General features: G+C 37.1%; 1 protein-coding gene across 6 annotated transcripts in view; it reads right to left on the bottom strand.

The window, feature by feature from the left end:
* Positions 1–831: 831 nt before the first annotated feature.
* The window catches only part of sh3glb2b (SH3-domain GRB2-like endophilin B2b), a 93,946-nt gene continuing 78,203 nt past the window's right edge, over positions 832–16,574 (bottom strand). For all 6 annotated transcript variants that reach the window (XM_049468563.1, XM_049468546.1, XM_049468619.1 and 3 more), the window contains one exon: positions 832–6,465. In XM_049468563.1, the coding sequence (XP_049324520.1) occupies positions 6,358–6,465 (108 nt within the window). In that variant the 3' untranslated portion in view covers positions 832–6,357. The remainder of the gene's footprint in view (positions 6,466–16,574) is intronic.

The raw sequence follows: 16,574 nt of genomic DNA, 5'->3' as shown, positions 1-16,574 counted from the left end.
GTAGCGTAAGACTTCAGGAGCGATCAGTGCAGGTAGGAAGGAGCTGTTCTGTCATCACCTTGTAGGCGATTGTAAGAGCTTTGAATTTGATACGAGCATCAACTGGTAGCCAATGGAGCTCAATGAGCAGTGGGGTGACATGTGCCCGTTTTGGCTGGTTGAAGATCAGACGTGCTGCTGCATTCTGGATCATTTGGAGTGGTTTTATAACACAGGCTGGGAGGCCAGTTAGCAGGGCATTGCAGTAGTCGAGCCGTGAGATGACCACTGCTTGTACCAGGAGTTTTTCTGATGTTGTACAGTGCAAAGTGGCAGGATCGAGCATCTGAGGCCACATGGTGCGTGAAGAAGTATCATAGTTTGGATAACTGTAGTATTAATATACAATGCACAACATTTTAAAATAATAAAGCAACACTGAATTTAATGTATGCCCAAACTTTTGGCTGGTACTGTACATATCCTACAGATGAGGGCAGCTTTCATCAGCTTCCATGGCACATGACAAAAGTCATGGGACACAATGGGATACCGCCCCCACATCCCATAACATTTGTCATGTCAGTGTATTTTATTCATGTTAATAATATTTGGACTAAAGAAGCCTAATAATCCTCATGCAGGACTGACTGTCCTTCTAACTCCACATACAATACTATATAGCTAGGTGTTGGGTGTGTTAACACTTGCATTTTTATGCAGTTTAGCCTTACCTTCTGTAGACAGAAGACACATTAAGTAAGCAGGTGTGAACTCTGTTCTAGGGTTTCTGAAGACATTAGTCTGGATCTGGGGAAAAAGACTTTCAGAAAAACAATTTCAATAAAGCTATTTTTATTTTTTTTATTATGTTTCAAGTTTCATTCACTCAATACGCATTGCTTATATCTTTTAAACACGCATTGATTACACAGATGGACAAAGAAACGGAAAGGAATGAATGGGGTTTACAGGAAACAAATAACCGGAGAACAAAAATGGAACATCACAGTCAATTTACGTAGAATTGGACCCTTTTTGTGAACTGTTCACAAACCTCAGACTCATAAACCACACAAATGCATCATCTCTGGGCACGTCAAACTCATCTGAAACGACACTCCTGCCACAGGTTGCTGTAGAAGATAGCAAAGGCCTAAACCAGCTTTTCCTGCAACCGTAAAACATATTGCAGATTTAAGCAATGATAAAGCAAAAAAAAATAAAATAAAATAAAACACACACACAAACACTGCTAACTCCATCACAACAACACCTGATGTGAATAAACTATTTACTCTGTTAATGTTCAGTTAAACGGCTTCTTCCATATGGAAAAGGTGCAAAAGAACCAAAGAACCTTTATTTCTAAACTGCAGGAGTCTCTTCATATATATAAGGAGGTAAACTGAGATATCTGATGCATCCGAATCATTTTCATGGCTTATTAGGTAGAACATTATTAAGACATCAAACTGGGAACATTTAGGTTTCAAACATTTTACAATTACTCTAACAGTCTTTATTCTCATTGTTATTTGCATTACAAGTCAAATATCATCATGGTACTACCTTAAAAAAAGGGCTAAAGAAATACTTCATGTGGTAACAAGCAATTAAACTGCCTTATCTATCTAATCAAACACATCTACATTCATCAGGTCATGTAACAGAACTTCTGCAATGACCTGCAGGATATATTCCTGCTATATGTGTGACACTACTGTAGATTTGTAATTTTTAATATTTTAATAATTGTAATTTTAATATTAAATACACAGAAATACACTCATTGACAAAAATGTCCAATCCATCTGACACCCACTTTCAGACCTCATTCCAACTCGATAACTCAAAACTATTTTTTTTTTTATTTACACACTGATTGTTATAAGCACACTGGCTAGCATTCATGGCATTCATGGCCTCACTCACAAGATAACACCTTACAATGTATACAGGTGTGGGTGTTCCCATGCAGTCAGTTCCATGAGGTGCCCCTCAACAATCAGTTTGCATGCTGCTGTCCCATAAATGTAGGTATTTTCAGTACATATGCTCTGAAATATACTTGTTGTTCAATAGGGGTCAATATATTAATTTGAGATAAATAGGTCTAGTTCAATTGCTTGAAACAATGTAAATTAGCTTTTTTTATTCATTTTTCGCATTTTCCAAAAAAAAAAAAAAAAACATATATTTTTCAAACAAAATAATACAGAAGCCTCAACAAACTAATGTAATACAGCTTCTATTATTTTCTCTACACTGAAATGTGATTTAAACACTGCAAATCACACCAATTACATTAAATGATGTTGAGTTTTGGACTGAACTGTTTCCAGTTCATTATTTTGACAATAGCAGGAGCTTCAGAGGTTTGATTTGTAGATGTAAGAACATCTTACTCAGCTCCACATCCTTTAGTAAAATGCGAACACTTTAGTATTTTGAGGAGTAAAGCTTGAATTTTCTTTACACATTTAAAAAATGAATGTCTTAAATGTAGTTTATCTGATGCAGGTGGTTTTGACGGTCTCTTAGGTCTTGCTTGGTTGTTAGGAATATTATTATTTTAATACTATTTTTTTTTTTTATTGCAGCTTAGGAAATATTACTTCATATGGATTATTCTATATCTAATATTTTATATTCAAGTCTTTTGAAAAAATGAAGAACTTGCACATAGTTAACATTTTGACTGGAAAGTGCAAATTAGAATATTAGAATAACACTGCTAGAATGACACTTTCAACGCTTTCATGCATTTTGCTTCTCTACCTCTATAGTTACTAAAAGTAATTGTATAGTAATACTACAAGAAGGATTTCTATGGTACTTCTACAAATCTTCCCCCTTTAAAGAACCTCCCTGTAGTAATACATTACAATAATTGTTAAATTACAGTAATTGTTCAATTTAGTCCAAAGCCCTATTCGGACAGAGTTAGTTTTACATGGGGATGTGGAATAATGCAATTATTACCAGAGTCTGCAATGCAATGTCATTCATTCTAAGACCTTGAGTAAAATGAGACATGAAATAAGCTTAGGATATATTAATCACATATAAATAGACATGTATGTATCTATTCCATCATATCCTGTATTTTTTTTTAGTAGGTATCTAATCCATCATATCCTGTGATTTTTTTTAGTAGGTATCTAATTCATCATATCCTGTGATTTTTTGTGTGTGATTTTTCTCAGGTTTAGAGGCACTCTGGCACATAATTATGTACAGCCTACAGCATAGCCTACAGCCTACATGTTTGTGTTATGTGTTAACATCACATTTTTTAACAGTAAAGCCCAAGTCAATTTTCTCAATTACGGTCCTGGAGGCACCCTGCCTTCTACTGTTATCTACTGCATCTCCCTCTCCGAACACACTTAATCCTAAAACTAATCAGCTGATTTACACGTTCCTAAACACTGTATGTAAGCTTAACTGTTTTAATACTGCATAATTATAGTCAATTGCATAGACCCTAAAACAGAACCATGTGGGACTCCACAAAATATGCTCAACTGTAACCAAATCATTCACAGTATTTTATGCATCATTATACTGATTAATAACAAAATAATAAACCTAGAGTTTAAAAGGTCAAAGCAGGGTAACCACTAATGCCAGGTTCATACTATACAACTTTTTGAGTCATCAGTCATGGTGCTGTTCACACTACATGACTGGTTGTGCTGTAATCATGAGTCATTCAGTTGTTGAGACTTTCAAACAAGGTCACAAATTACACGATTTCTCATCATAGGAAATCTGTGACTCACCTCACAGCTGTCCAGAAACACGTTTCATCACGAGATGAACGTTTCACACCTGAACTAAACACATGAGAACTAGTGATGCCATGGGTGAGAATCTCCCATGGGTGAGAATACGCACTTTAAAGTGAGTCCAAAATGAAATGAGTTCATATGAAGCAACTGAGCAAAATCCGAGTTTATAAATGTCTGATCAGTTTTATACTGAAATGTGTACTTATCTCCTCAACACAGAACTATATCATATGTTTCAGTACTGCAGACATCATGTTTATAGTTTTGAACTCCAGTTATCAGCCTTTTTAGCATAGCCTTTTAGCCTTTAGCTCATTTAAAGATATAACAGGGGTGACAGAAAGTGGTTAGACTCTCCATAAACAGCTCTGGTAAAGCAGGAGATGTGTTTTGGACCCGTGGTTCTCTCTTTCTGTGATCCAATTGGCTGTATGTAGCCGCAGCTCCTGACTCCTAGTCGCCGACTGAGTCAGATATTAAACATTGAATATTTGCCGGGCGTCTGCAGCTCGTCGGTGATCAGTTGGCGATAGTTCGGGAGCGTCTTTCAGTAATTCTACGTGACAGTGCGAGCGCAGAGTGATCCCCAATTTGCCTCCGAACTGGGTTTTTGTCGGCGATCAACGAAAAACTGTTGGCGACTAAAAAACTGGCCCAAAATCGTGTAGTGTGAACAAGGCATAAAATGTGCAAGGCATAGGAAGTTCAGGACCAGGATTGAGAAACACTGTCCCAAGTAGAGTCTAAACTCCTGTCAAGATGTCTTATCCTGTTCAAATCTGTAATACATTTTACAGATATCCACTAATAAAATGACATGACTCAACATCCTCTTGTAAATCTAATCCCATCCGGATGTCAACCCATTTCATAAGAATAGAGGTGAATCAGAAAGTCTCTAAATGTGGACACAATGCCAATTTGATGAGTAAATTTATAAGGGGGTGTGTGCTTAAACAATACTCTAGTGATCCCTTACCATAGATAAAGATTTAGACATGATAAATCTTTCTAAAATGTTAAAATAAGAGAAAATCGCTCTGCTTGTAAATGAAGCCAACTAGCAGATGCTGTAGCTCAGCATTAGAACAGGTCATCCAATTTTCCCATTTTTCCATGTAGCTTCTAGCACTCATCACAGCTCATGTCTGACTGAAGCTGTAAATAAGCTCATTCAGAGTAATTCATCTTAAAATGCTCCACTCTGGACTCAAAACTTACTAAGAAGACAGAACCGCTCACAGTGCTGATGATGAGAAGCAGATGTCTGAAGCCTTTTTTTTTGTCTCTAAAAGCTCCCTCACAAAAAGTTATTGCATAATCAGCTTGTGAATATGTGGACTGATCCTCAGAGACACCGTTGAATGTTTTGTAACAAGTTTTTAAATGGCTTTCAAAACTGCAGGATGCGGGAAAACGCAGGATGTTCTAGAGAGGCAATTTTCTTTCGGCTGTCTCCATCAACAACAGTGCACATAAAAAGCTTATAATAACAGTGACTGGCCAAGTTAAATTAAAACCACCTTCTTGTTTTTACACTCATTGTTCCTTTTTTAAGCTCCACTGATCACATTTGGGAGCACTTTGTAGTTCTATAAGTGCAGACTGTAGTCCTGTATTTGTTTCTCTGTATACTTTTTTTATTGCTCTCCTTTCACCCTGTTCTTTAATGCGCAGGACCCCACAGGAGAAAAAAAAAACACCACAGAGAGCAACAGGCTATTATAACGAGTGGGAGTAAAAACTCCAGCAGCACTGCTGCTGGTACGAGTGGCTCAAATACAGCAGCAGTGCTGCTGGAGTTTTTAAACACTGTGTTTAATCTCTCACTGTCCTCCACTCTATTACTCTATTACACACTTCGACCTACTGTAGCTCCTCCACCTCATAGATAAAGTAAAGTCAGAGACAGAAGATCTGAATCTGTTGCTGCACAGTTCGGGTTGGTCATCCTCTAGTCTTTTATCAGTCATCTGGATATTTAAGGTGGGTGGAATACTCTCAGTCCAGCTTTGTCGCAGAGGTGTTTAAAAACTCCAGCAGCACTGCTGTGTTTGATCCATTCCTACAAGCACTAGAAAGCTCTCCTATATAAAATAGTAAGTGGAGCTGATGACATAAGACTATAATATTAAGTAAAGAAACAAGGAGATGGTTTTAATAAAAAGGTCTGCCATTATAAGTCCATTACATTTGTTTAAAAATAGACTGTTTAAATAATTATAAAATGATTGGATAATGCAGAGGCATGGTGGGATTGCCTTTTAACACATTGTTGTGAGACTCCTTGCAAGAAAGTAGTTAGTATACTAGTATACTCAGGTCCTTTGAGTTATTGAGGGAGTATCTGAATACAAGTTAAACCTAAAAACAAATCAAACAATAATACAAAAAGAAAAAAATCATAAATCATAAAAGTCCCAGAGTGTTCAGTGTTTGAATATTTGCTCATGCAAACCTTCCGCACAATATCGGCCACCAAACGAGTTAAGGGCACAAACATAGTTAAGGGCACAAACATAAATTGCATGTGTGCATCTCTCTGTGTGCAACTACTCGTGCGTCTACTCTGAGTAGCCGTCTAGCTGAGCAGCTCCAGGTACGTGACGGGCACCTTCCCCTTCTGATTGCCTCGCTCCCCAACCAGCCAGTCTGGGTCCATGCCTGGTACTGTGTAAACTGTGATGAGCTGGAAGAAAAAAAGGCAGAACAGAGGCAAAGCAGACTTATTAATTTCTGACAGGCTGAAGACGATTAAGAAATAATATGTATATGTATGTAATATGTACAGTACAGGCCAAAGGTTTGGACACACCTTCTCATTCTATGCGTTTTCTTTATTTTCATTGTTTCATTATTTACATTGTAGATTCTCACTGAAGGCATCAAAACTATGAATGAACACATGTGGAGTTTTATGTGCTTAACAAAAATTGACCTGACCTCCACAGTCACCGGATCTGAACCCAATCCAGATGGTTTGAGGTGAGCTGGAGCACAGAGTGAAGAAGGCAAAGGGGCAACAAGTGCTAATAAACACCTCTGGGAACTCCTTCCTTCAAGACTATTGGAAAACCATTTCAGGTAACCACCTCTTGAAGCTCATTGAGAGAATGATGCCAAGAGTGTCTAAAGCAGTAATCAGAGCAAAGGGTGGCTATTTTGAAGAAACTAGAATATATATATATATATATATATATATATATATATATATATATATATATATATATATTTTTTTTTTAAGTTATTCAACTTTTTAGTTAAGTACATAAAACTTCACGAGTTCATATATAGTTTTGATGCCTTCAGTGAGAATCTACAAAGTAAATAGTCATGAAAATAAAGAAAACGCATTAAAAAAGTATGTACTGTATGTAACACCCAGGCTGTGACCAAAATAGCTCCCTAAATACTATTTAGGGCACTATTTAGTACGGCGGCCATTTTTTCCCTGAGTGTTCGAATCGTAAAGTGGAATTGTAACGTGATTTTGGGGGCAATAAACATGTAAAATCCCATAATGCATCATGATTTATAGCCAACATCGCTGCTTATTATGCGAGCTTAATGTTTAATGCTTAGTGGTTGGCAGATTATTACAGTGGGATTCACATAAAATCAATTAACTGGGTAAAACATGTTTCAAATCCACCAAAGTACTGAGAAAACCACTCAATCAGCTGATGTTCAGCTCACCAACAATATTACAGGGTTTACTCCAACATAATCTTAAATAAAATACCTTAAATATCTCAAATATCACTAATTACAAAAAGAAAAACAATATTCAAATGATGTTTGTATTATATATGTGTTTTGTGCATTGAATGATAGGACACACAAAACAAAAGAAAAGTAATTACAGTACATATAAATAAATAAAAACATTGCGAGCAATGAAAGAAATAAATACTTATACATAGTAATCAACACAAACACTGCTTATTCAAATTTCTATCCACAGGATTCGCTCTGTCTCTGCAAGGTCAGCGTTAGATATCTACAATACTAATAATGAAATTTCTTAAACAATTAAGACTTGGTTCACCCATCAAAGCCAAGCATTTCTTCCAGTCAGTTTCAGTCACAACTCGATATTTTGCATGAAACCACGCAATCTGGCAACACTACGAGCTGGTGTAGGCTGTTAATTTCAGGTGTTTCTCCACATAAATCATTAATGTGAAGATTAGGTTTATAAACAATGTAAAAGTAACAGTCAGAGATTAATTACCACATTACTTAGCTCAGAGCTTCACTATCTTTATTTCAGAGCTCAGTTCAGTGTTTATGGAGTTTTTAAACATGGCTCAACCTCTCAAGTGTGTGTGTGTGTGTGTGTGTTTATGCAACCAGTTCTGGCACATGATAATGACGAGGTAGTGTCTGAATTCCCTCCTGTTTTCATCACTACTTAGTGAAGTAAATAGTAGACAGTGTAGCCCTATAGAGTGCAACACTAATGGGGGAGTAGGGAGCCATTTTGGTCATAGCCCCAGAAATCTACCTACATGGATGCTTGTATTATACATTCTTAAAGGACCACTATGTAACTCATTTTCAGTAGTAAATGATAAAATGATCAGGATGTATCATCAGATATTAAGGAAACATGTTGAGTGAAAGCACTGGCAGCTCTCGTCAGCAGGGCTTCAGCAGTACGTTCCTATTTTAAGTGTTCACTCCGTCCCGGAGTTCTGTGTCAGTTTTGTCCTCTGTCTCCTCCTGCTGCTCCTTCCTCAACGCTAACTCCACCTCCGAGGTTGCCAGCACCCACACTACACTACAGCAATCGGCGCTGCAGCAAAGGAGCTAGCTAGCAGAGCTGCTTCAGTTAAACCTCAGCTGCTACACAGCCTAAAATAGCCTCAGCATGTCTCAAAAAAGCTCAGTGACCAAAGCAGGAATATAACAAGAGTGAATATTGGCAGTGAGTTTGAAATTTGAAGAAGACTTAGATCTCAAAAAGACGACAAGACCGACCCAGAGCTGCCAACTTTTCTCTTATCCTGAACAGGTAAGCTAATTGGCTAGCTAATTCCGTCAAGTAATTCATCTCCACCACTAGATGTGCTTACTAGGGACTGGTGTTTAAATTAATTTAAAAATAGAGTGTTCACATTCATATCAGTGATCTGTGTGCAGCTGCGCTAAAAAGGCAGAGGATACCTGAGTGAGCTAGATAGCTTAGCAAGGTTAGCGCAGAGCTATACCTCGTGCAGAGCACATCCCAGAGACCGCCGCGGCGCTCCCTCGTTTAACATGCAGTCCCTTCGTGTAAAATACAGTCAATATAGTGTTAAATATGGGTGATAAAAGAGTTTAGATTTGCTGTATTTCTCCTCTCCCCTCTCGCTCATACTCTAACCGTGCGTCCACACCGAACGCGACGCGAGCGACAAAGCAGCCGGAAGTCATTCATTTTCAATGAGAGCCAGCGATACTGGGCGACAGGCAGCGACGCGGCGCGACGCGATGCGAAGCGGGCGGTTTGAGCGACGCGAGAGAGTTGACCAGAACTTAACTTTATGCAAATGAGCAGCGACGCGCGTCGGCGACTACCAATCAGAAACAGATTCTCATATGTTCGGCCTGAAATCGCTGCTCTGATTTTCGGTTCCTACTGAAGATTTATTCCGCCAGCAAAACGGAGAGAACAGAACTGAACTGAACTGAGCTGATCTGAGGTAAAATACTCCACTACACCAGCAGCTACCCCACTATAGTACTATCCTTACAGAATTACCTTTTTTAATAGAAAACTATATATTAAAACTGAGGAAATTATTTATTAAATTAACAGATTTATGACAACTAAAGAATATTTTTTTAAATTAACAGAACCTTTTATTGAAACAAAGGGAATTATTTATTAAAGTTAACATAACGATTTATTACAACTGAAGAAAGTATTTAACACATTTAACGTAACGATTTATTCAAACTGAGGTATGGAATTTGGAACGATTTAGTTAAATCTGAGAGAATTATTTATTACATTTTACAGAAAGATTTATTAAAACTGAGGGAATTATTTATTACATTAAGAGAAAGACTGTTTATTAAATCAAGAGGATTATTTAATATATTTAAGTAAACATATTAATTACATCCAAGGAATAATTTATTACATTAAGTTAACAATACTATACAACAATACTACTAACAACACTATTTTAAATTATGGACAAATATATTTATATTATATAATATATTGTAAGAGAATGATTTACTACATTAAGGAAAATAATGTATTATATTTAAGTAAACCCATTTATTGTAATATGAAATAATTATGTTAAATAATTGTACTTAATAATAGTTTATTTATTGTTTGTGAAACGTCTGTACGACTGTTTATGGTTTAGGAATTGTGTAGATAGGCTGAACCCTTGTTTCTGTACGGCACGTATTAGGAAAACGCCCACCAGCGACAGCTCGTTCTGAGTGAGACACGCCCACAAGCGACTCATCGCCTGTTGCACAGGCGACACAGAGCGATTTTATCGCGTTCGGTGTGAACGTACAGTAAGATCTCTGCCTCTCCTGCTAGTCTAAACTTTGTGTAGATTGTGTAGATTCAGCCTCCTGAATGTGGCAACCCTAGGTAGCTTCGTGTGTGGGGAGGGGTGGGCGGGGCAGACTACTCTCTGTGATGCTTTGAAATTGGGACTGCTGTAGCCATTTCACATGCTCGCTCCCATTTCTTACAAAATGTACCTCTAAAGCTTCTACACAGGATGACCAATACAGAATACTTTGGGCAATTAGATTTCACATTCGTGATTCATTTTTATCAGATCTGGTATTTAACTTTATATACTCTTACTGTCTGCTTCATCAACAAGTCGCTCAGCGTCCTTAATGTCTGCTCAGGTTCCAGATTAATCCAGACACTGAAAGCTGACACAAGTGCTTACAAACTTAAGCTTCATCTGTGTGTAAAAAAAGAAAAGAAGGAGAAAAAAAAAAAAAACTCCAAAAATGCAGAAAGCCGGAAAGATTCTCTTGAGATAAGAGCCTACGATGAGTCACGTAGATCCCGCAGCTGCAGCCGACCTCTCCATCTGCTTCCTAAAATACCTACTACAGTCCAGATCTGAATCAGTGTGGAAGCCAGAAACATCCAAACAGTCTTTTCTCAGGTAACACAGAGCAGGGGCCTCATGTACTAAGACTTGCGTGGACTTCCTACTAAAATGTTCCGTACGCTCAGACCTGAAAAGTTACGTACGCACAAAAAAATCCGGATTTATCAAACCGTGCGTAGGCAGAATACCACGTACTTTCTCTTAGTACATCGCAATCAACTTGAAATCATGCGCAAGTGCACGACAACATCACACCTGCCATGTCTCCTCCCTTACGCAGAGTATAATGTTAGAATAATAATAATAATAATGATTATTATTATTATTATTATTATTATTATTATTATATACGCATAGCGTATAATTACCCATGTTTTAAATTGTATTATTCTAAGATGGATAATAAATGCTTTCATTTTAATGTTTTAAATAAGTTGCTTACCAAGAAGCCACACGTCACGCGCATGTTTTGTTATCCTTTTATGCTCTTGGAAATCTAAAACGGCTTATTAGCCAGTCATCATCATGAGCCAAAAAATCATAATGTTCACGGAAAATGCGCTCTCAATTAATTCAGCCATTAGCAATATTTTCCAATAATGCCAACGCTGCCATCTCCAACAACTCCAGCGCAAACTTTTATGCATGTTTATATAATCTAGGCTAAGTGGAAACACGTTGAATGATTATTAAATGTAAGCCAATGAAATTGTCTGATTAATTGACTTATTTTACCCAGTAATGCTGACTACAATGTGTGCATAAAGGATATCTTAATAGTTGTAATTTCAATGCATCGCCTCTAAGTGTCGCCAAATGACAAAAACACAATACTTACGCACAAAAAAAGGCGTACGCCCGAAACGAAAGTGCCGTGGGGGAACGCACTTTCTCACGTTCAAGTCAAATGAAATATTTAGTACATGAGGCCCCAGGTGAAGATGCCAAGCTTATCCAAACATGGCTCTGATCATACCTGTGAGGGTTTGGGGTTTGCCTCTGACATTTTCAAAATTCCTCATTCGTAAGGCATCCAGGTTGAGGAATTTCCTAATGCTGAAAGTGATTGAGTCACCAAAGCTCCCTGCCCAGTACCAGTCAAAGATCAGAGAATGTAGGTCATGCAGTGCAGGTCAAAACTTTTGTTTAAAGGACAAAGAAAAATGCTTTTAGGAAAAAGGGGAAACTGTACAGCAACAGTGAGTAAGGGGTTTCAGTGGCAACAGTAAGATAACAAGCCAAAACACTGAACTGGTGACTGGTGTTATATATATATATATATATATATATATATATATATATATATATACAGCTCTGACCACTTCTGTTTCTGTATCAGTTTCTCTGATTTTGCTATTTTTAGGTTTATGTTTGAGCAAAATTAACATTGTTGATTTATTGTATAAACTACGGCCAACATTTCTCCCAAATTCCAAATAAAAAGTTTGTCATTTAGAGTATTTATTTGCAGAAAATGAGAAATGGCTGAAATAACAAAAAAGATGCAGAGCTTTCAGACCTCAGATAAAGAAAAGAAAACAAGTTCATATTCATAAAGTTTTAAGAGTTCAGAAATCAATATGTGGTAGAATAACCCTGATTTTTAATCACAGTTTTCATGTAGCTTGGCATGTTCTCCTCCACCAGTCTTACACACTGCTTTTGGATAACGTTATGCCACTCCTGCTGCAAGAATCCAAGCAGTTCAGCTTGGTTTGATGGCTTGTTATCATCTATCTTGTTCTTGATTGATAAAATCAAAGAAACTCATTATTTTTAAGTGGTCTCATTTTTTCCAGAGCTGTATACACTGTATTAATCTACGAATATCATCTTAAAACTGTTGCTAAGGTCCATTTACTATCTGTCCAAAGGTTTGCATTTGGCGCACAGCTTCTTAACCAGATCTCAGCCTTAGATCAGATTCAGATTTCACTTGCTCCTCGCTGATGGAATCTGTCTGGCATTTAGATTTCCCCCACCCTACTTTTGTTACCTTCAACAATTGTTAAAACTGGCACACTGGCATCGTTTGTGTAGAAATGCGTAGAAATGTGTCAGAATGCACTGGTTTAAAGACGCCTGTTTGATAGACATCATTTTGGGAGTGATGTGAGCAGACAGAACCATCTACCCACCCAGAGAGAGCAAGGTCAATTGCGCTCTCTCAGACTCTGGCTGCTGAGGCATGCAGAATGATCTGGGATTCGAACCAGTGATCCTTGGATCATAGTGGCAGCTTCTTAATCAGTGAGCTATAGTAGAGTACAGATTTGGTCAGACTATACAGTCAGATAGACACTATTTTTTCTTAAGCTACACAGAGTTTAAGAATTAGTAGTAGAAGTACAGAATACCATCAAACTACAGTTATATACATGTATTTTTGGGGCTTTCTATTGGCTTCATTGGACTATGTTTAAGGTGAAGTGGTTTTCTTGGGCTACTTCTGCAGATAGACACAGTTTTATTTGCCTAACATTGTGTTTGGAAAGAGTTTTATTGTGCTAATTACAGGGTTGGGCACAGTTTTAATGGGTTATGGTTAATCTGGGGGACAGTTGAGCTCTGGCAGGAGTCTGTCTGGCTGTAGTTGGGTTCAGCTTATAAACACATGAATGACTGTCCTCAGACCAATATATTTAATTACACTGCCACACTAAACCTAACCAGTGCCTAAAAAATATCTTCCAGGACGTCTCCTCCCTTATAAACCAATGTTTTTATCCTTGATACTCAAAAAACATTGTATCTTTATTTTTTCCCAACAATTAAGTGTGTCCTCATATGTGGGCATGATGGATGGATGGATGGATTGATGGCTGGATGGATGGATGCTTTATTGATCCCAGAGGGAAATTCTGGCAATTCTCAACACTCTGCCTCTCTTCACCATGATACTTCATTTTTTTTTTATCTTGACCCTTTGGCCTCATATGGAGACACTTTCCATACCATCTAGCGGTCACATGAGAACAATACACTCAATTGATTAAAAACAAGATGGTGGGAATCCCAGTCAAAAGTTTCTACAGCCAGTCCAGACAGAAACATGGACCAGGTAAAAAAAATCCTACCCAATTTTATGTTTAAAACTAGTTTATTTACTTACTGAATAAAGTGTCAAGTATCATTTTTAAAAAAGGTTAATACAAAAATTAGGTCCTACTAATCAGAAATAGCTAGGAAAATGTTAAATGCACACCATGCAAAAGTCCAGGTCTTAGGAGATTAAAAGCTAAAGAAGAACTCCGGTGTAAAATGGACTTTTGCTGTAGTAAAACATGATAAAAAGTACTTACCTTTGATAAACAGCACATCTCAGTTCTCCCACAGCGTTCCGAGATCCAGACATTTTAACAGTTTCTCAAAACACCCTTAAGACTGGGTGACACGGGGCATAATTTCCCCCGATAAATCACTTTTTCCACCTTTATAACAATAGACATGCATATACATAGACTCTGCATAGCCTGCCTCCTGGCGCTGGCTGCTACGCTATGCGGAATCTATGTATATATCTGTCTAGGTCATTATCAGTTCAGTAATGGCGGCGCTCTGAGCTGAAGCTAGCATTATAGAATGTAAAGAGAGGTTTTTATTAAGCTTCTTGTGCACTTTTTAAGTTATTAATGCCTCGTTTTAAATGTCAGAGCTCTCCAGATTCTAGCAAGGAGTTGTGGAGCTACTTTGAGCTGGATTACGGTGAAAAAAACTATTTATCAGGGCAAATTATGTCCTGTGTCACCCAGTCTGAAGGGTGTTTGGACAAACTGTTAACATTTCTGGATTCAGAAAGCTGTAGGAGAGCAGAGTGTGCTATTTATCAAAGCTAAGTACTTTTTATTATGTTTTACTACATCAAAAGTCATTTTACACTAGAGTTCACTTTAAAGTTTTCCTTTCTCGTGTAAAGTCGCCTTTTAAGAGACAGAATCACACAGACGTGTAATCTAATATTAGCAAATACCAGGTTAACAGCAAGGGATTTTTATGTTTCTGTGACATTAATTATCACATTTGACTGCAGAGAAGGAGTGACTTTAGTAATCAGCTGTAGCATAACGAATGATGAGGAATCACACACAGAGTCACTCTAGCATATTCAGTCTGCAACAAAGACTTTGGAACAGCTTGAGGAAGAAACATACAGTAGGTTTTTCCCCAGTAATGGGTCATTTATAAACAAAGTGTAAGTTGGCAAATCCTGGCATTAGAACTCCTTTCATCTTCCCTTTTGTCTATTTCTTGTTCTCTTTTTTGATTTAAGGGCACAGAGAAAAAAGTCTGGAGTATGTTATATGCATTTGCCACATAACCCTGGAAAAAATTAAGTGACCACTTCATTTCTGAATCAGTTTCTCTGATTCTGCTATTTATAGGTTTATGTTTAAGTAAAATGAACATTGTTGTTTTATTCTATAAACTACAGACAACATTTCTCCCAAATTCCAAAAAAAAATATTGTCATTTAGAACATTTATTTGCAGAAAATGAGAAATGGCTGAAATAACAAAAAAAAGATGCAGAGCTTTCAGACCTCAAATAATGCAAAGAAAACAACTTCATATTAATAAAGTTATAAGGGTTCAGAAATCAATATTTGGTGGAATAACCCTGGTTTTTAATCACAGTTTTCATGCATTTCACTGTGTTCTCCTCCACCAGTCTTACACACTGCTTTTGGATAACTTTATGCCACTCCTGGTGCAAAAATTCAAGCAGTTCAACTTGGCTTGATGGCTTGTGACCATCTATTTTTCTCTTGATTATATTTCAGAGGTTTATAATTTGGTAAAATTAAAGAAACTCATCATTTTAAGTGGTCTCTTTTTTACAGAGCTGTATACTATATAAAATATCAGTACTGTGTTAATATGCATGTAGCATTTAGTCTTGAAATCAGTCCCATTTCAGTCTTTTCCACTTTTCCACAAAAAACAAATTAATCTTTTAACAAGAATACTGTATTTGCAATAGTAGCATTAAATATCATGATATTATTTTTGGGCCATATTGCCCATTATTAACACACGGCAATCCATTCTGTTTTTTTTCTCAGATACAATACAATTACATAGGAGTCCCCTGTAATGGAAGTAACATAATCCATTATCAGTTTAGCCAGTTACTGCTATTGTAATTCTATATACCATGATTCAGCATAGTTCAAGTTCAATTCAACACCCAAGTTACCTTTTAGCATGTCATCTTTTAAGCACTTCCTCTCTAACCTCAGAGGTGAGGGTCTGATTTCCTCAGTTATCTTGGGTCATGATGAGAAACCAAACCATAAATCAAAGAATTCACAAAGACACTTATAGGTACAGAAAAAAAAGAAGAAGAAAAATCAACATCCTGCCATCCGATATCCTGTGCTAATGGACTGTGGGAATTGTGGAGAATGGAAAGTAAGGTCTCATGAGATTCCCAGGTAATTTTAGATCAGCACAAAAAGAAAGTAACCTCTTAACCCCCTGTTACATCCTGTATGTTTACCCACACTTCAGTTCCTCATTCCTAAAGTGGTAAATAATGAGGTTTTGGAAGACAGGGGAGTGTTAGTTACAGTTAACATGTGTTACTTGCATCAGATTACAGTGAGCATGGGTATAAACTGTCCTAGTATTTGAATAAAGTATTAGACACTCGTGCATTCGTGTTTTTTTCTGTAATAAAGCCTATTAAAAAGTTTATCCTGCTTTTG

The sequence above is a fragment of the Astyanax mexicanus genome, chromosome 1 (assembly GCF_023375975.1).
Source record: "Astyanax mexicanus isolate ESR-SI-001 chromosome 1, AstMex3_surface, whole genome shotgun sequence".
Lineage (NCBI taxonomy): Eukaryota > Metazoa > Chordata > Actinopteri > Characiformes > Acestrorhamphidae > Astyanax > Astyanax mexicanus.
The sequence above is the reverse complement of the archived record's forward strand: the minus strand, read 5'-3'. Positions and strand labels throughout refer to the sequence as shown.